General features: G+C 38.4%; 1 protein-coding gene across 1 annotated transcript in view; it reads right to left on the bottom strand.

Annotated features, from left to right (window-relative positions):
* LOC136878820 (uncharacterized) overlaps positions 1-20,537 on the bottom strand; it is a 108,858-nt gene that overhangs the window by 3,274 nt on the left and 85,047 nt on the right. Inside the window, exon 6 of the mRNA XM_067152322.2 lies at positions 15,074-15,202. Within this exon, the coding sequence (XP_067008423.2) occupies positions 15,074-15,202 (129 nt within the window). The remainder of the gene's footprint in view (positions 1-15,073; positions 15,203-20,537) is intronic.

Raw genomic sequence — 20,537 nt, 5'->3', positions numbered from 1 at the left:
GTTGTAGGTAAAGGTTGAAAAAGATTTCGATTTAGTAGCTTCTTTAATTAGGTTCGATTTTGGGCGATGTCTGAATTTGCTGATTATATTTTCTATAAAATTCTTGTTGTATCCATTATGAGCTGCGATATTGCGTATGGTATTTAATTCTTTGTTAAGGTCTGATTTCGACATTGGGACATTAAATGCTCGATGTACTAAGCTATTATAAGTGGCCCGTTTATGGCTTAGGGGGTGAATAGAGTCTTCTTGTATTGTAGTGGCAGTATGTGTAGGTTTTCTGTAGACATTATATTTGAAGGAAGATAGAAGTCTGGTGATGGTGAGATCAAGAAAATTAATAGTATTATTGGCTTCGGATTCCAGTGTAAATTTTATGTCTGTATCAATAGTGTTAAGGTGCGTTAAGGTGGTAGCTGCGTCTGTAGTGCGTTGGTCCATAATAATAAATACATCGTCGATGTACCTGGACCAAAGATGTATATTGCTAAATGTTGTGTTATTGTCAATTTTTGTATGTATTTGTATGGACCAACGCACTACAGACGCAGCTACCACCTTAACGCACCTTAACACTATTGATACAGACATAAAATTTACACTGGAATCCGAAGCCAATAATACTATTAATTTTCTTGATCTCACCATCACCAGACTTCTATCTTCCTTCAAATATAATGTCTACAGAAAACCTACACATACTGCCACTACAATACAAGAAGACTCTATTCACCCCCTAAGCCATAAACGGGCCACTTATAATAGCTTAGTACATCGAGCATTTAATGTCCCAATGTCGAAATCAGACCTTAACAAAGAATTAAATACCATACGCAATATCGCAGCTCATAATGGATACAACAAGAATTTTATAGAAAATATAATCAGCAAATTCAGACATCGCCCAAAATCGAACCTAATTAAAGAAGCTACTAAATCGAAATCTTTTTCAACCTTTACCTACAACCGTAATATTTACAAAATTACAAATATATTTAAGAAACAGAAGACTAACATCTCCTTCAAAACTAATAACAGAAATCTAGATATCCTATACAATTCTAACTCAATCAATACCTCTAACCCTTCTGACAAATCAGGCGTCTACAGATTCCACTGTAACGACTGTCTCAGCACCTACCTTGGACAGACCGGTAGATCGTTCAAAATTAGATATACTGAACACGTAAATGCGATAAAATACAGAAAATTTTCCGCAATAGGCCAACATATACATGATTATAAACATAAATTTTATGGTATGAATAACGACATAGACATCATTGAAATAATAAATAAAGGCCCCATACTCGATTTCACCGAACAATTCTACATCTCACTCGATCAATACAATAACCCAAATTTTAACCTTAACGATCTCTCCGAAAAACCTACAATACTTTTTGACACTTTTATCAAAATAATGAACACTCTTAAAATACCAAAAAACCGATCCATCTTCAAAACAATACACAACACGCTTACATATTTCCCCTACCATCGCACGCGCCCACCTGATCACAGTCCCGCCTCTACCGCGTTGCCTCCTTCCCCTAACTCAGTAACTCCGCCCCTCCCTGCTCCCTTCTAGGCCTCGTCTCTCTTCAGCCTGTCAGTTCCACTACGTTCCGTCTACCATCAACTTGGCACCTGAGGTGAGTTTCTCATTCACCAATACTTCGCGAAATTTAACTCCCTTTCGTTTCTTAAATACGGTAACTTTATATCGCGTTTTATTTCTTATAGGTTCCGACTTGGATCAGGATCCCTTCTAATCAATTTATATAATCACAACCTACAATATAAGATCTACAAGCACCATTTCAGCCAGGACTTTTGTTACTTCTCAACAAGATGATATACAACCACATGTCGACATGTATATTTGTTTAATAGGACTTGCTGATCATCTACATCAACAAGCAGTGACCCATTTAAATTGTTCATTTCTACTTATATTGATATTTTACATAATCATCTGCTCCTCAAGTCCAAGTTGTAGCCTCAGCTGAACTTTACCATATATTTTAAGTGGAACATCATTAACTAAATGTTTTATCAACTTTTAACTTGTCACACACGGCTATATGTCTCGAGTGTTAAAAATACCAAAACCAAGCCTACAAACATATTTACTACAACCTCAGCTGAACTGCATTACATATTTTAAGTGGAACACCATTTAACTAAATGTTTGAACACCTTTAACTTGTCAAACATAGCTATATGTCTTGAGTGCCAAAATTTCATAGATTTACACCTATAAACATACTCTGCTATAGCTATAATATAACAGCAGATTTTTAACACGTTATTTTAATTAGAAATTTTTATAAATGTACACCCTACAGGACATGATTTTTCTTAATCGTGATTTTTTATCTGGACATGTTCACACCTTTTTGTAGATAGATAATGTATAATTTTATATTCACTGTTATATCATACCTGAAATATTGTAAGGTTTAATGTCCTCGATTAATTGTTCTTGGCTGATGATGACAGGGACACTGTCGAAACCGGTCCCGAGTGTATAAAAATGTGAAGGTTTAACTGTAACGTAAAACTGTCACATAATATAATGTATTGAAAAGGTGGAACTTATTGTACTTTTCTTTGATGTGGAATTATGAAGAAAATGACTGAAGAAAGAATGCTGGGAAGGATGCTTGATAACAAAATGGAGCTCTATAGAGAAATATAAGTAATAGATTGGTATAAGTGATCATAAAGCTGTCTTTGTCACAGTTAAAAATAAATGTGACAGGAAGGAATGTTGTAAAAGTAGGACTAATAGGCAATAGGCAACCATAAGGATAATAAGAGAGTCATGGGGAATGGAAAATGGTAAATAAAAATGTAAACAGCCTGAAATGAAATGGCGTATGGCTTTTACTACTAGGAGTATCTGAGGACAAGTTCAGCTTACCAGATGGAGGTCTTTTGATTTATTTTGATTTATTTTATTTTTACAAGTCAAGAGCTGGACTCCATAGTCAGAGAACATGGGCAATAAGCGGACCACTTCAATAACTTACGTAAATCAGCCTATGACTGAATATAATAATTAAACCAACAGTGTACAGATATCAGTTGAACTGTATCAGGGGACATCAAAAACATTGAAACAAAAAGGCCTCCAGTTCAAAACTGTTTGCAACGATCACCACCTCATGTTTGTTTCTTTCATTTTTATATTTTCATAATAATTTTTAAGGAAAAACTTGTTAACAAGCACTTCATATTGTGTGTCTGATATTTTAAATTTATTATATATATGTCTTACTGAGGATGACCCCATGTTGGCTCGAAACATGTCTATGAAAAGTTTTGTCTTAATAAGATGTAAATATTGTCGTATCAATTAGGACGATAATCAACATAATTTTGTACAATTTTCTAAGAAGTTTCTTCTGTTAGTTTTAGTTGAATGTTTGTATTCACCAGCATGTAAACATGGCTTCAAGCTACAACAATACTTGTAGCAATGAACAATTCATCAAGGTTGTAATAAACAGTGAAAGTGATATACACTGACTGACAGAGCAAATGCAACACCAAGGAGGAGTGGTTCGAAAGGGATGAAAGTTGGGGAAAAAACAGAGACGGCATGGACGAATAATAGATGTTTATTTCAAACCGATATGCAGGTTACACAATGCGCACGGCATCGACTCAGTAGGATGTAGAACCACCGCGAGCGGCGATGCACGCAGAAACACGTCGAGGTACAGAGTCAATAAGAGTGCGGATGGTGTCCTGAGGGATGGTTCTCCATTCTCTGTCAACCATTTGCCACAGTTGGTCGTCCGTACGAGGCTGGGGCAGAGTTTGCAAACGGCGTCCAATGAGATCCCACACGTGTTCGATTGGTGAGAGATCCGGAGAGTACGCTGGCCACGGAAGCATCTGTACACCTCGTAGAGTCTGTTGGGAGATGCGAGCAGTGTGTGGGCGGGCATTATCCTGCTGAAACAGAGCATTGGGCAGGCCCTGAAGGTACGGGAGTGCCACCGGCCGCAGCACATGCTGCACGTAGCGGTGGGCATTTAACGTGCCTTGAATACGCACTAGAGGTGACGTGGAATCATACGCAATAGCGCCCCAAACCATGATGCCGCGTTGTCTAGCGGTAGGGCGCTCCACAGTTACTGCCGGATTTGACCTTTCTCTACGCCGACGCCACACTCGTCTGCGGTGACTATCACTGACAGAACAGAAGCGTGACTCATCGGAGAACACGACGTTCCGCCATTCCCTCATCCAAGTCGCTCTAGCCCGGCACCATGCCAGGCGTGCACCTCTATGCTGTGGAGTCAATGGTAGTCTTCTGAGCGGACGCCGGGAGTGCAGGCCTCCTTCAATCAATCGACGGGAAATTGTTCTGGTCGATATTGGAACAGCCAGGGTGTCTTGCACATGCTGAAGAATGGCGGTTGACGTGGCGTGCGGGGCTGCCACCGCTTGGCGGCGGATGCGCCGATCCTCGCGTGCTGACGTCACTCGGGCTGCGCCTGGACCCCTCGCACGTGCCACATGTCCCTGCGCCAACCATCTTCGCCACAGACGCTGCACCGTGGACACATCCCAATGGGTATCGGCTGCGATTTGACGAAGCGACCAACCTGCCCTTCTCAGCCCGATCACCATACCCCTCGTAAAGTCGTCTGTCTGCTGGAAATGCCTCCGTTGACGGCGGCCTGGCATTCTTAGCTATACACGTGTCCTGTGGCACACGACAACACGTTCTACAATGACTGTCGGCTGAGAAATCACGGTACGAAGTGGGCCATTCGCCAACGCCGTGTCCCATTTATAGTTCGCTACGTGCGCAGCACAGCGGCGCATTTCACATCATGAGCATACCTCAGTGACGTCAGTCTACCCTGCAATTGGCATAAAGTTCTGACCACTCCTTCTTGGTGTTGCATTTGCTCTGTCAGTCAGTGTAAATGATACAGATAATGTAAATAATGGCAGTAGACCTCCTGGCTATAACTTTGCGTTTAAGTGATAGACTGTGATACCTCGGTGACAGAAGTGAATAAGGGGTCATCTATAAAATATGTACGCACAAACGTGAATTGGGGGGAGGGGGGGGGAAGGAGGACACTCCAGAGGCCTCTGTGGCAAAAGTTTTAGTTTTCTTCTTCAAATAGCGACATCTAACCCAACCGTATATGTATCATGAAAACATATTTCAAGGGCTCGTAGAGAAATGATAACTTCCTCGCTATAAATTTGCATGGGAATAGCCTTTCCGAATTTTTTTTTTGCTAGTTGTTTTACGTCGCACCAACACAGATAGGTCTTATGGCGACGGTGGGACAGGGAAGGGCTAGATGTGGGAAGGAAACGGCCGTGGCCTTAATTAAGGTACAGCCCCAGCATTTGCCTGGTGTGAAAATGGAAAACCATGGAAAATCATTTTCAGGGCTGCCGACAGTGAGGTTCGAACCTATTACCTCCTGAATACTGGACAATGGCCGCACTTAAGCGAATGCAGCTATCAAGCTCGGTTTTCCGAAATCTAACTAGAAAAAAAAAAAAACCACTATCCTCTGAAATCAGTGATGTACTCTGCCTTATCTTGAGGTGTATCACATTCTTACTTAATTTCAATGTATAACATTAAAATTAAGCAATTGTTTACTTCAGCCTTCATTTCTAATGAGTTAACAACTGCTATCGGCCACGTTATTTACGCATTTATTATGAAAACATGTTATCCTCTTACATTTTAAATTATCTTTTAGAGAACAGCAGTTGGCAGGTATTACTAATCGACGCTCTGAATGTCAAAGAGAGAGCCTGCAAGTATACATAGCAAGAGAATGATACGGTACCAAAAATGATTGATAGCATTTTGTGGCAAATGTTTCAGTTTTCTTATTCAAACAGCTTCAACTAACCTAACTTAACCATATATATGTGTCATGGAAACATATTTCAAGCGCCAGTAGATAAATGATAACATTCTCGCTATAAATTTACACGGGAATAGCCTCTTCGAAATTTAACTAAACATGTGAAAATATAAACTAACCTCTGAAATCAATGATGTGCTCTGCCATATCTTGAGGTGTATCCCATTCTTACTTAATTGCAGTATTTAGCATTAAAATTAAGCGATCATTTACTTCAGCCTTTATTTTTAATGAATGGGCCAATGACCTTAGATGTTAGGCCCATTTAAACAACAAGCATCATCATCATCATCATCAGCAGCAGCAGCATTTTTAATGAGCAGGGCCCGGATTATTTAAAAATGCATATGCACATATGCAAATGCATATTTTGAATGTTAGTGCATATTCATACAGTATATATTTTTCTCTTATGTGTGATCGATTATCTAAGATTTCTGAATGAAATGAAAATCCTTTGGCAACACGAGAAGCCTTCCCTGATGAAGGAAAATGTTTTCAGTGTCGCAATACAAGCGGTATACAGGTATACGGGTAGTGATCCTTTTCACAACAGCTATTTCCTTCTTTCTGACATTTCTTCCTCCTTACAGTAGCCTCACAAGGTTTGATTAAACAAGTGCGTTCATCTGTTAACTTGCTCTTCGTCTATTGCAATGTTTTTACTAAATTAAAACGTAAAAATACCTAAAGATAAGAGCTCTAGGTCATTTTTAATTAAACTGTTGATATCAGGCAATAGTGACTATACAAGTGAGGGTGATGTAGTGTATTGCCAAGTGTGCGACAAGAGTGTAAAATTGCATGTAACTATTCTCATGTTTAGACCCGTATTGAAACTTGCTATAATTTGCATACAATTTTTATTATTGTTTTCCACCTATTCAATACATAATAATATTAGAGAACAGCAGAGTGTAAAATGTGATAAAAAATTTCAAACTGAACAGCATTCGAAAACAACTTCACATCTCAGATCAAAAGAACAGAGTAAGGATACGCAACCCTACTTTTAACCAACGTGGAAACACAGCGTGAAGTTAGTCATTTCCCACTAATATTTGTAAAACTTTTGTATGAAGGTTGAATAATCCACATCTACGCTCGTTTCTTGAAAAGTATTGTGCTAATCAAAGGATACCAGATGAATCTATCCTTAGGAAGAACTATTTACTTTCAATGCACGCTTCTGTCGTGGATTCGATATGATCTGATATAGGAGAGAACTGTGTCTGGATATTGGTAGATGAAACAACCGATTCGTGTGGTCGATACATTGCGAACTTCATAGTGGGTAAATTATGTCCAGAAGAATCCGGCAAACCTCATATACTTTCATGCAAAGTGCTAGAAAAATCCAACCATGCTACATTTGCAAGATTTGTTAACGATTTTCTGTGGCCTAGTGAATTGGAGAGTGATTGTTACAAAGTGCGCCTTTTAGTCACAGATGCAGCTTCGTATATGATGAGAGCTGGTCAGTCTCTTTGGGTATTTTTTTCCAAATTGCATCAATGTCACATGTTTGGCCCATGGATGGCATCGTATTGCACAAAAGATATGTACTCTCTTTCCATCTGTCAACAAAGTATTTTCAAGTGGGAATAAATCTGTTCCTAAAAGCACCAGCTCGTGTACAGTTGCACAAAACTCATCTGCCTCAAGTTTCTCTTCCGCCGGAACCTGTTCTAACAAGATGGGGAACTTGGTTATCCGCAATATTGTTCTACCAGGAGAACTTTAATCAAGTGAAAGGTATAGTCAAAAGTATTGATAATAGTCATACTGCATGTGTTCGTGAAGCAAAGTGCACATTTGAATCTGAAACTGTATATAAATATATCAGTTTCGTCCATGTGCATGATTTGTCACTTTCGAAGGCGATTAAGGGCCTACAAACTTGTGGTGCACCCCTACATGAATCCCTTCAGTTAATTTAAAACACCCGTTAGTTCTTTAAATGGTGTCTGCGATAAAACTGTAGAAAAAGTTAAAAGGAAACTCAGTGCAGTGTTGGACTCAAACCCAGGACTGAAGATGATCCAATCCATAAGCAACTACATAAGTGGAATCAGGCGGCCTTTGCCAGAAGACTATTCCGAGCAGTCGTTGCCAGTGTACAAGTATTGCCCAGTTATGTCCGTCGACGTAGAACAATAATTTTCAGTGTATAAATTAATTCTGTCCAACAATAGAAAGTCACTGATCCCTGAAAACATTGAAAAAACTGTAGATAACCAACTGCCATGAGTCATTTGCAAGGAAAGAAACATGTTTATCAATTTAACACTAAGTTGAAATTAAATAATGTGTTTGGTAAGTGTATTTTGTTTTATTTTTAGTGCATATTTTCAACATTTTTTAGTGCATATGTGCATGCATCTTTTTGGAGTTTTTAGTGCATATGAATCCGGGCCCTGTTAATGTGTTAACAACTGCTATTGGACACGTTATTTACGCATTTATTATGAAAACATGTTCTCTTTCATTTCCATCTTTCTTTATAGAACAGCAGTCGACGGGTATTACTAGGGACCTGAAAAATTAGCATCTATGTGTTTCGAAATTAGAATCTATTTTTTCCAAAATTAGGATCTATTTTCAAAGTTAAAATAATTGCATGGTATTGTTAATTTTAATGTTTCCAAGTTTATGAAGTGCAATTATCGTCCTTGGTTCACACACAATACAAATTCATTGTTCAAAGGAAAGGACTGTCAGTACTTCAACATTGCTTTTTTTCAAATTGCACCGTCTGTCTGTAACTACTGTGTTGTAATGAGACAACACACGCTCGCTATCTACATTGTTCGTTGGGGTCCACAACAACTCAAGATAGTATTTAGCAAATATGCTGAACTCTGTCTGAACTGCAGTTAATGCAAGCATGACATAACATTTTTCACTTTCTTTCACCTGGGTTGAATTGCATGTTTCAGAGAATAGTAACCAGACCAGATAGTGTTTCGTGAGAGATCTGTTACTCCAAACAATTTCTCAAGCTCATCTAATTTATCAGTGATCCCATTATACTTTTTTGGCCCCTGTTATTTCTGCACTTGAGTCTTCCGGGAACCTGTTTATGAACAATTGGATTTGTTAGAAGAGGTGAAAGAAAAATTCAGCTTAGCTCCAGGCCCCGCTGGGGATAGAATTCGGGACAAGCTTAATAAAGTACTACAAAAGAACCCAGGACTGTCAACGCTTTGTGCTGTGGCTGATGTTTTGATTGGCAAAACTAACACTGAATGTGACATCTCCCCACGTCTTGTACCAAAATTCAAATACAGCCCTGTAACCTCTGTTGACGTTGAGCGTACTTTCTCAGCCTACAAGCTAGTGTCGTCAGACAAGCGGTGTAGTTTCACAACAGAAAATCTAGAACAAGTGCTAGTGATTTACTGTGCATCAAATTATGGGTAGTAAAGTGCTTGTAATTCAATGTTTTAATTATTTAGAGATAAAAAATGTGGTGAACCACTGTGTATGTGAAATATTGTATTAACATGTTATTGCTCTATTACTTGTATGCAGTTAGAGTTATTATCAATTTAGAAAAGCAAAAATGGTATTTTAACTGATAAGTGCTTATTAAAATACATAAATCTGAAGCTGCCTCAAACATATTTTTAGAACCTATTTTTACATATTTGAGAGCCTATTTTAGGCACCTAAAATACAAATTTTAGCACCTAAAAATCCAAGGTCTAGTCATAACGTTTAAGGTTCTAATCCGAAGCCTGTTTCTATGCGGTTCTTCTCGTGCATCTTGAATGAACATCGGACATGACGTCGTCATTAGTTCCAAGATTATTTGAAGTATTGTTGACATTCAGAATATGTTTCTTTCTTAGGCTCATTTTCGTTTTGAAAGCAACTGTATTGTACTCCTGTACTGACTTGCTAGACCTCACGTACTAAAGGATTTTCTTTCAGGGTAGTCTCCCTTAGACTTTGGCAGTCCACTGCCTCACTGCAAGGCAGCAGCTGAGGAATTTATGTATTATTTCCCACACAAAGGTCTCATCTTATCCAACCTTCTAAGGGAAAACTCCTCTGCTTGCAGCTATTGGTTTTCCCTTAGTTTGCCTAGTTTGGTATCGGCCGCTAGACGCTTGGCGAGACAGTGCAGGTAGTACTGTCTACTGTCACATACGGTAGCAGAATATATTCTGGCCTGACTTGATTGTTCTCATCAGTCTAGTCGAATCTAGTCCTGTCCAATTCCGTAAGTTCCTCAGCCAAGAGTGATTCCTTCGACCATGACCTCTACCGCCATCAATTTTAGTAGGTTGTACTTATCATTCCTCATAATATGCCCAAGGTAGGCTGTCTTTCTTTTTTGTACTACGTATATTCAGTGCTTGTGTGTCCAACTCGTTGGCTGAATGGTCAGCGTACTGGCCTTCGGTTCAGAGGGTCCCGGGTTCGATTCCCGGCCGGGTTGGGGATTTTAATCGGTTCTGATTAATTCTTCTGGCCCGAGGACTGGGTGTATGCGTCTGTCCCAACCCTCTCCTCATCATATTCAGACAACATATCACACTACCAAGCACCACAGAAACATGCAATAGTGATTACATCTCTCCATATAGGGTTGGCATCAGGAATGACATCCGAATGTAAAACAGGACTAAATCCACATGTGCAATGCAGTTCGCACCTGCGATCCCACAGGTGTGAGGAAAAACCGGTAGCAAAAGAAAGAATATTCAGTGCTTGTGTATGGTACTGAAACATGGACTCTGAAATGTAACACCATTAGGATGTGGGTAAAAGATGTTACATATCTCGTGGACTGACTATGCCTCCAATGCTGTAATATTCAGGTGCATGAGGAGTGAATGAACGTGGCCATAAGTTTCCTCTTTCTTCTGTGCTTTATCTCCTATAACAATGATGATGATGATGATGAATGTTCACTATCATAAAATTATATATATTGCAATGCTTGCTCACAAATGAAATCTGGTAATGGTACAGCCTTTTAACCATGCATAACAAAATATCATCGGCGTTCAGGCAGAAGTGACTAAGTCCATTTTTTACGAATTTGAGTTAAATGCACTACTGGGGTAAAGAAAACACATTTTACACGATGGCGTGGTAGTTATTTTGATAAAATGAACCATTTTGGGGCATCGGTACCCTACCCTCTTATCTTAAGTCCATTTTGGAAGATCGACGTCCAGGCAAAAGTGACTAAGTGGACTTAATCACTTCTGCGTGTTTATATTCTTGTCATTCTGGTGAATAATGTGAACCTCACATTATTATTTTTTTCCTTCGTTCTCAAACTTCCTTTATTGTAGTTTACTCGTTTAATTGCGTTATCTTATAACAACATAAATTCATGCATTGTCACTTAGGTGGGTTTACCACATCGCATTATCCCGCGCTACCTTCCTGCATTGTGCCTTTGTTACTTTCTTTTCCGCGCAATGTGACAGATTGTCAGTGATTGTCAAGTGCTCTGTAAGGCAGTATTTACAAAGATGATGTTCTGCAGAATATGCAATTGACATTTGAAAGCAGAAGTCATCTGATGGTACATCATTGTGCAGAACACATGTCTAACATAGCTATTACGCCTGTAACAATTGACGCAGGAAACGACACAATGAATATACTGGTAAGTTAGAAACTCATTATTTTAAATGTTTTGTGTATATTTTACTGCAGAAGGATCGCTGATATCAGCATAAAATTTTATAATTACAGACTTCATGCCAATATTCGGCATCAACTATTTCGGGGCATAGAGGATTTCAAAATGAAACACCTGCAGTGGAAAAATCCTACACAAGCCTTCAAAATGTTTTACCCAATGAAATCCATGAAAAAGTTCTCTATCATATTCCAAGGGTCAGAAAAGTGTAACTATGATGTTTTCATGCTTGCTAAGGAATAATCTGTATGCACGGTTATTCAGTCGTTATTTTTAAACAAAATAATGTAGTCACATTAATGTATGCTTAGCATCTAATTTGATTTCTATTATGCGTACGATTGCAGGATGTGCAGACAGTGAACAATACCGACAACGGAATTACTAATAATAATTCTGATCTGGATGAAGTGAATAAGTACCTCACAAAGTTAGACAGTTCAGTAAGTTTTGAGGTAAGTGCATGTGACTCTTCTTTTTAACAAGAGTTTTTTTAGGCCACAGAGAACACTGCAACCTTCAACTACATTCTTGGAATCTGTTCTGTCATTGTCGCTATGATCAGATGTTTAGTGTAAAGCTAATATTGTGTTGATGAATACTAAACACCTATAACTAATTTTAGGCACTTTTGGAGGAAACACAGATACAGAGTAGTGCTGATGACATGTTTCAAAATAGTAGCTCTGGTGCCAACAGAGGCCAGAAAGACACAACGGAGTTCCAAAGTTGTGAAGTAAGTTTCCATTTTTACCTAATTTTACTAAGATATTTACAGTAAGAGCCATAAGCATAAATCCAACAGTAGATTTATAAAACTATCCTCTCTGTACAGAATGATGATTACTTTGAAGACGAACAAAAGGATGACACTGACAATGACCCAGACTGGATGCCACCAAGTGCGGATGTTTCTGTATCTGATAACGAAAACAGTCCACAATCGTCCTTAATAGAAGTTCCTTCCACTCCTTCCACTGAAGCTATGAATGTTACAGGTAAATTCAAACTCATGTTTGCTGTATTAACTGCAACACCAAATATTTCTCTCTAATCAATCGTTTTCTTCCAGACGTTGAAGAAAGTACTGAAAAAAGAAGCAGATGGCATGCAACCGATCCTACCAAATGGAAGCGAAAAGTAACTAAGAAATTCAGGAAAAACATATACTACCGTAAGGGGAGAATATAATGCAAGGAAGCCAAAACCAGTCCAGTGTAAGTGCTCTTTTAAGTGCAGCAGTATCTTTTCTCAAGATGATAGAGAGAACATTTGTGCTGAATATTGGAAACTGGAAGACTACAAACGACAGAAGGACTATCTACTTAAAAACAGTAAAGCTTTTGCACCTCAGCGACGCAGATCAAGGACGGATTCTGGAAGAGAAAGAAAAATGCAAAGAAGTTTTTCTTCATTAAAAATAATGAAGAAACGCGAGTCTGTAAGAGTTTCTTCTTGAAAACTCTCTGCTTAAGTAGTGGGCCATTAAACAAAGCTTACGAAAAAATTTCAGATTCAGGTGTGTTTTCTGGGTGTGATATGCGAGGACGACATTCTCCAGCTAATAAGCTCAGTGTACGACAAATTAAGGTAATCAGGGATCACATTGAAAGTTTCCCACTAACAGAGTCACGTTATATGAGAAAATCATCGACAAGAAAATACTTGGATAGTTCACTTTCTATATCAAAAATGTTTTCCCTCTATAAAGACTGGTGCAAAGAAAGGAATGAGGTACCAGCAAGCAAGACATCTTACAAAAGAATTTTCTGAAGAAGTACAATTATTCCTTCTTCAGACCAAGGAAAGACCAGTACAACTTATGTGTGAGGTATCAGACATCATCTGGCGAGGAAAGAGCAAAGCTAGAACCAGAATATAATGAGCACAAGGAAAGAGAAAAGAATGCCAACAGCAATAAAGAAACCGACAAGTAGAGAGCAATAAGGGAAACATCTTTTGTTACAGCTACATTCGACCTCCAAAGTGTTCTGCAGATTCCAAGCAGTGATGTGTCACCCATGTACTACAGCAGCAAGCTATGTGCTTACAATCTTACAATTTATGAAGGTGCTCCCCCGAATAATGCGCTGTGCTACACGTGGCATGAAATGAGTGGAAGGCGTGGGAGTGTAGAAAAAGGGACTTGTCTTTATTTATACCTGACTAGTTTACCGGAAATGGTTAAAGAAGTATCTCTTTTCTCCGACACTTGTAGTGGGCAAAACAGAAACAAAAATGTTGTTGCCCTCTTGCTCTATGTAACGCAGACTACCAGTATAGTAGTCATTGAGCAGAAATTTCTCGAGTCTGGCCACTCCATGATGGAATGCGACAGTATGCACAGCGCTTAAATGCTTCCACTTTGAAAAGTGCATGCCTGAAATAGTGAAATACAGCTACAACTATTCGGGAGAATACGCAGAACTGAATGTTCTAGGCCAGCACAAAAAAGGAGAGCTTCGTTCTCCGAAAAAGGCATACAAATCAAATCTACCAATATCTCAACAGAAATACAAAGACTTGATTGGACTATGCAACAAAGGAGTAATCCCTGAAGAATTTCATGCATGGTATCATTCACTACCTCACTCATTAGCAGTCAAGGATCGCAATCCAGGCCCTAGCATCGAGAGTGACAGCAATGATGATGATGATGATAATAATAATGTTTAATCTTTTTCAGTGGTAATGTTTTCATGAATGGGTTATTTACCTCTTTCATAAAATTCAAGAACTTTCTGGTTGTTCAACATTATCAAGTGGAATAAAAGTCCTTAAATTTGATTTTAGTTAATGTTAATGTTAACATGTAGTACTAAATAGCAAAATAAAGGTTATGACTCAAATTAAATGGATTATTATGAACATTGCATTCTCCTGTACCTCCCCACACCATAAAAGAACCTCAGTATGAAAAGAAATTTACCAAAATAAGACCTGACAAAAATAACCAAGTCCAAGATATGGGACTTAGTTACTTTTGCCGGATGCAAACCGCGTGACATTTTTAAACCCTCGCCAGGCAGAAGTTACTAAGTCCATTTAGGACCTTTTTTACAGACTGGGTAATGATAAAGTATTAAATGAATACTTGGCCACATACATGTAACATAGTAGAAGGCACTGCAAAAGGAACTAGTCCAAAAGGTGCGATAGCCTTGCAGTAATATGGGATCATATATCACTGATTTCTTAAAACCCATTTATCTCAAAACGATGTTTTTGGACTTAGTAACTTCTGCCAGAACGCCGACAATATACTCATACCAAACTGTTGCTACTCCTCTCACTTAGTCCCTTGTACATACCAAGAATTAACTGTTGATTTCTTGATTTGTAGACCTGACATTGCAATAACACAGATACTGAGATTATTCAGACATAATTAAATACATAAGATTGACCAGCAAAATAATATCAATAGCTGAGCAGTAATATCAAATTTCCTACATATACATATAATATTTAAACTTGCCTTGGATTGTGTGCTTGAGATCAAGCCCTCTTGAGAACTGGTAGGAGTTGACAGAAGCTTTCGCTTTACTGGGTGGTGATCACCGGCATCTTTGACACTTCCTGCTTGCGTGACTCTTTTCACCAGTAGCTATGAATGTTCAAATCAGAATTAAAAGAACTATAGTAAAAATTATATATTTATGTACATATGTATGTATACACATCCAACTAGAGGCAAAGAAGAAGACATGGACAAATTTCTGGAGACACTGGAGTGAGAAATATATGGAAGTGACTGTCATGGGAGACTTCAGTGTAATGGTGTGACAGAAAAGGAATGGAAGAAAAACTTGATACCTTTTGGATGTGAAAAGAGAAATGACGAGGGAGAGAAGTTGGTGGATTTTTGTGTAAGAAATGGGTTAAATATGGGCAATATGTGGTTGAGAAAGAAAAATAGTAGAAATATTACAAGATAAGGATGGGGGGAAACAGAAGGACAAATACAGTAATTGATTACTTCTCGGTGGTAAGAGCAAATTATAGACAGTTGCTAGGTGTAACAGTCCTGCCAGAATCCTCTGGTGGAGACTATAGAGTAGTGGTAGAGAAAATGAAGGGGAAAAAAAGTGAAAACGAAAGACATAAAAAAATAAAAGTAAGAATATTAAAAGTTACTGAAGTAAACACATACAATGCATACCCAGAACTAACATGGAGAGTGGAAAATGAATGGGATAATGTTCAAGAAGGCATTTGTACGCTGTGCAGAGTGTACTTGTGGCAGAACATCTGAAAGAGTGAGATACCCTATGATGGAAAGAGAGGGTAAAGAAAGCTGTGTTAAATAAGAAGAAAGCATGGCAAGTATGGAATTGGGATGAAACAGAAGAAAGTATTGGGAAATGGAAAAGAAGTTGCAAGAAAGTCATCGTTGGCCGATACTCATATCCGACTGTACGTTTCTCGTCTGCAGTTCCATAATTCATTGATCTACTCAATGGAGGTGGCTCTGGCCAATTATTGCATAAAACATTAGGCCACACATGTTGCATTTGATAGAAGGTGGAGGGCGTGGTAGTCTGGGGGTAGGATGCAGTGAAGTCTAAATGTGGTGTCAAATTATGCCAAGAAATGGGCCCTGAAAATTAACAGGAATAGATGATAGTAATGCAGAAATATAAAGGAAAAAAAAAAAAAGAAATGAAATGGGTGGTCCAGGGCGAGAAGATAGAACAAGTAAATAAGTTAGAATATCTAAGAGTGTTTTTAAACAGAAGAGGGACTTGGGATGACCAAATAACAAGAGCAAAGTGGAAGGGAATGGCAGCCCTAGCAGTAGTCAAAATTTTAATGGCAAAATTCCTGGGAATAAGTTACAAAACTTTGAGGTTAGTTTTTAGGTCAGTAGGGTTATGTGAACAAATTCGATCCATGAAATGTTACTGTATTATTTGTCCCAAACGGAAGATAATAATTGCTTTTACTCAAAGAAAGTGTAAAATCTGCAGTAAAGTAAGAAAAAGTATGAAATTTTTTACTTGTAGAGAAGAATACGGATACATACTTTACTACCTAACAAGTATTTTTTCTGCTACGTCGCAATACTTCCGTATGTGTTTTGTTTGTCTAACACTGTTGTGTGCGATGTCTTTGCTAACTGAAGTTGTTTGAATTAATTAGGTGTTGTTTTCTTCATGTTGCTCATTCGTTTTGTGCCCTAACTCATTCATTATTATTGGTTCAGGGATCATTTCCTTAAAAAAAAAAAAGTAATATATTTATTGGTCCAGGGATCATGCTATTTTGCTGTTTGAACTGCCCGTGCTAGTCATGTGGACAAAGATAGTGAAAATTCACAGACATAACACTCCCATTCGTTGGTGCTAGCCCTGGACCTCAAGAAAGAAACAAAAGACGGCACGAGCAGCGGAATGCAACATAAGGGAGTCCTGTCTACAGCCCGTAAGTAGGTATACATATTTCTCTAGTAACGATGGTATTTGTTAATTTACCGCAGATTTTACACACTATTTGAGTGAAAGCAATTCCATTTGGGGCAAATATTACAGTGACATTTAGTGGATCGGATTCGTTCACATAACTGGTCAGTGGTATTAAGTAATATAAGGAGCAGAAGTATGGGATCTGGAGGAGAAGAGGGTTATACTAGGACAAAGTATGAGTAAATTTGGTAAGGTGGTAATGAGATTGTTGCAAGGTACAGCGAATGCTGGGGTGGTGTTAATGTGTAGGGAAGAAATAGAGGTGGAATGTGTTAAAAGAGTAATCAAATATTGGATGCGTTTGAAAAGAGGGGATGAAGGGAAGGTGCTACAGGCTGCGTATGAACAACAAAATAAAAGCATGTATATGGGGTGCTGGCCAGCAAAAATTATGGCTTATGGGTTTATATAAGAATAAGGGGTGATAAACGGTAAGAACAAGTCCCTATGTATATTATGTGGAAAAGGGAGTAACGACCTACACTTAATAGGTAAGTGCAAAGGTACAGAACAGGTAAGAGGTAAACCTTTGAGTAACAGCAAGCAAGAGTTATTAGAACAAGTGGATGAACAGAAAATCTTAGGGTGGGTGATTTTAGAATGGGAAAGGGAGGGGACTTGAATAAGTATTTTTGTGCGGTCAAAAGATTATGTGAAAATAAGTTAAAAGAAGTAAGTACATAAATTTACAAGATGTTCTAAGAGCAAAGTTGGTGGTGTGGACTCAGTTATGGACAAGTTAAAATGAGATTGGATTGGAGGTGTGTGAAGAGTGATTAATAAAGGCCTGTTAAGATATAAAAATCTGCAAGGTAATATTTGTGCTTTGGAATTTAAAAGGGAAATAGGACAGTATATGTAATATGTACTTAAAGTGATAAGTTGTTAATTAGTTTGTTGGCACGAGCTCAACAGACGGAGAGATGATACGTTTGACTGTTTCAGCAATTACTGAAATAGTGAGTTAGGTCACGTAGAGGAGGGAGCAACTAGGTCGAGTAACATTAGAATGTTATGTAAGACAATGGCTGCCAGCTCTGACGTGTGACTTGCGAGTCTGGAAGGCAAATACCTAAAGAACTGCTGATACAGCCAGGAGAGGAAAGGAAGGTTATTACCCTTCCTCTGGGTGGCCGTGGGACATTTTGCCGTGTTGCCAAGTATTCTGTTTATTTTATTTTGTTCATTCAATTGCCATTTTGCCACATTGATGAGTATTCTGTTTATTTTATTGTGCTCATTCAATTATGCTTTTTGTTATGGTTTGATTGTATAAGTTTATGTTATAATTTGATTGGGTAAGCTTGCTTGGGTTGGAAAGGACATTATTTTCTCTGTTATGATTAAATTGGTTGAAAAACTGTAAGATCTGGAGATAAATAAATAAATCATTTTTGTGCTAATCCTCAGATCTTTGTTCTGGAATATTCAATGTGAGGGGCATCCAAAAGCCACATAGGCAGGCTGCATTTTATTCTCCGTCCTTCTCAGAGGTACAGTGCACTGAGAGAGTACTCCCAAGGTACAAGAAGTGATCCACCCTTTCTAGAGTTGTGCCAGATATGGTGACAAACATCTGGGACTGTGGTTGCAGGAGCAAGTTGAGCAAGCACTTTGGTCTTCTGAATATTGACAACCAGGCCAAAACTTTCATATGCTCTGTTGAAGCAGATGACACAGTGTTGAAGTTTTTCAGGCATGTGGGCCGGAGAAGCATTGTCATCTGCATATTGCAATTCTGTAACCTGGATGCAATCTTTTAAAACACAGTCTGGCCTGGTTGAAATTCAATTTCCATACCTGTGTTGTTTGCAGATGTTGTCTCGTAAAGCATGGCTGCCAGATACAGGGCAAAGAGTGTAGATGCAATTAAACAGCCTTGCTTGAGCCCATTTGTGATTGGAAATTCTGCTGAGATATCATTCTGAAACAATACCTGTCTAACCATACCATCATGGAGAGCTTGGATTAGGCCAAAGAAATGTTTGGGACATCCACTCAGCATTTCAAGGAACAGTATCAAAGGCTTTCTCAAGGTCATAGAACACTAAGAACAGAGGTGTAGTTTGTTCTCTGCACTTCCGCTGCAGTTGTCTTGCACAAAAGATCATGTCAATTTTGCGAAGAGAGGCACTAAACCCACAATGGAATTCAAGTATTATCCTCTCAGAAACAACTTGAAGGCGATTCAATAAAATTCTGCTGTGAAGAGCATGGATATACCATAGTAATTACCACAGATATTGCAATCACGTTTCTTGAAGATTATAACTATACTGGAGTTCTTCATGGCTGCAGGAACACACTTGGTTTCTTAGAATAAGATAGAAAAGCCTGGTTTTTAGAGATGAGCCTCCACTTCAAATGAGTTTAAGAGGAATGTTGTCTGGTCCAGGAGGCTTTGCTGGTTTCATTATGCTGAGAGCTTTGATAAACTCTTGGAAGGTTGGAGGAGTTTCCATCTAGGGTTGGGGGCTATGCTGAGGAACACGTTGAAGAAAATCTTCAGTAGAAGTACAACTACAGTTCAAGAATGAGCTGAAGTGTTCTTTCCATCATTTCAAGATGTCTTGGCTGTCTGTAAAAATCATGAAATTATTAGCATCTTTCAGAGTTCCTGAGTGGACAGAACCATACAGCTCATGTATAAAACTTGCAAAGTCCCTGGCATCTCAGAAGTTCTTAAGTTCCTTGGCTTTCTGCTGCCATCAGTTGTTCTTTATTTTCCCGATTCCAGACTTACACTTCTGTCTTAACTCATGAAAACACATCTCTCTGGAGAAAGGAATAGATAGGCATCCTGTTTAGCATTGATGAGGTTCAGATTTCTCATTGTTATCATCAACCAGTCTTGTCTCTTCCTTTTATCAAAGCCAATGACTTTTTGTGCAGATTTTATAATGATATTTTGAAGCATGGTCCATTCACATTCGACATCCTTTATATTGATTGGACCGTGAGTTAGTTGTTCTAGAACAGTGTTTTGGTATTCTGCGGCAACAGTATTAAGTCGAAACTTAGAGGTTTGAACTTCTTCTTGGTGGATTCAAGAAATGGGTTTGTGGCTTTTTATGGATGGAAATCCTGAATTGACTTACGAGAAGGAAGAGAAAATGAAGTCTACACAAAGCAGGTTAAAGGGCAAAATGGAAAGATAATAACACAACCAAAGGAGATAATAAAAGGATGGATGGATTACTTTGATGAACTTCTTGGGAGAAGGGGTGTCATCCATTATATAAACTACCATATAATCATTTAGGGAAGAAAAGAAAACAAGAAAAAGATGAGATTTGAAGATCTTGAATACAATTAAGAAGTGAGTCTCATTTAACATCATCTGGATATTGTCTATTTTATACGATAGTAGTTTCCTAATGTGCCAATAATAAGTGTTTATTCATTGATATTATAAACTGTGATATAATAGTTCTTCAAATTTAGGCTGAACAAATGAAATTGTTACACTGTTTTCAT

This window comes from Anabrus simplex, chromosome 8, assembly GCF_040414725.1.
Source record: "Anabrus simplex isolate iqAnaSimp1 chromosome 8, ASM4041472v1, whole genome shotgun sequence".
Classification (NCBI taxonomy): domain Eukaryota; kingdom Metazoa; phylum Arthropoda; class Insecta; order Orthoptera; family Tettigoniidae; genus Anabrus; species Anabrus simplex.
Note: the sequence above shows the minus strand (reverse complement) of the source record. Positions and strands in the feature narration are given on the sequence as shown.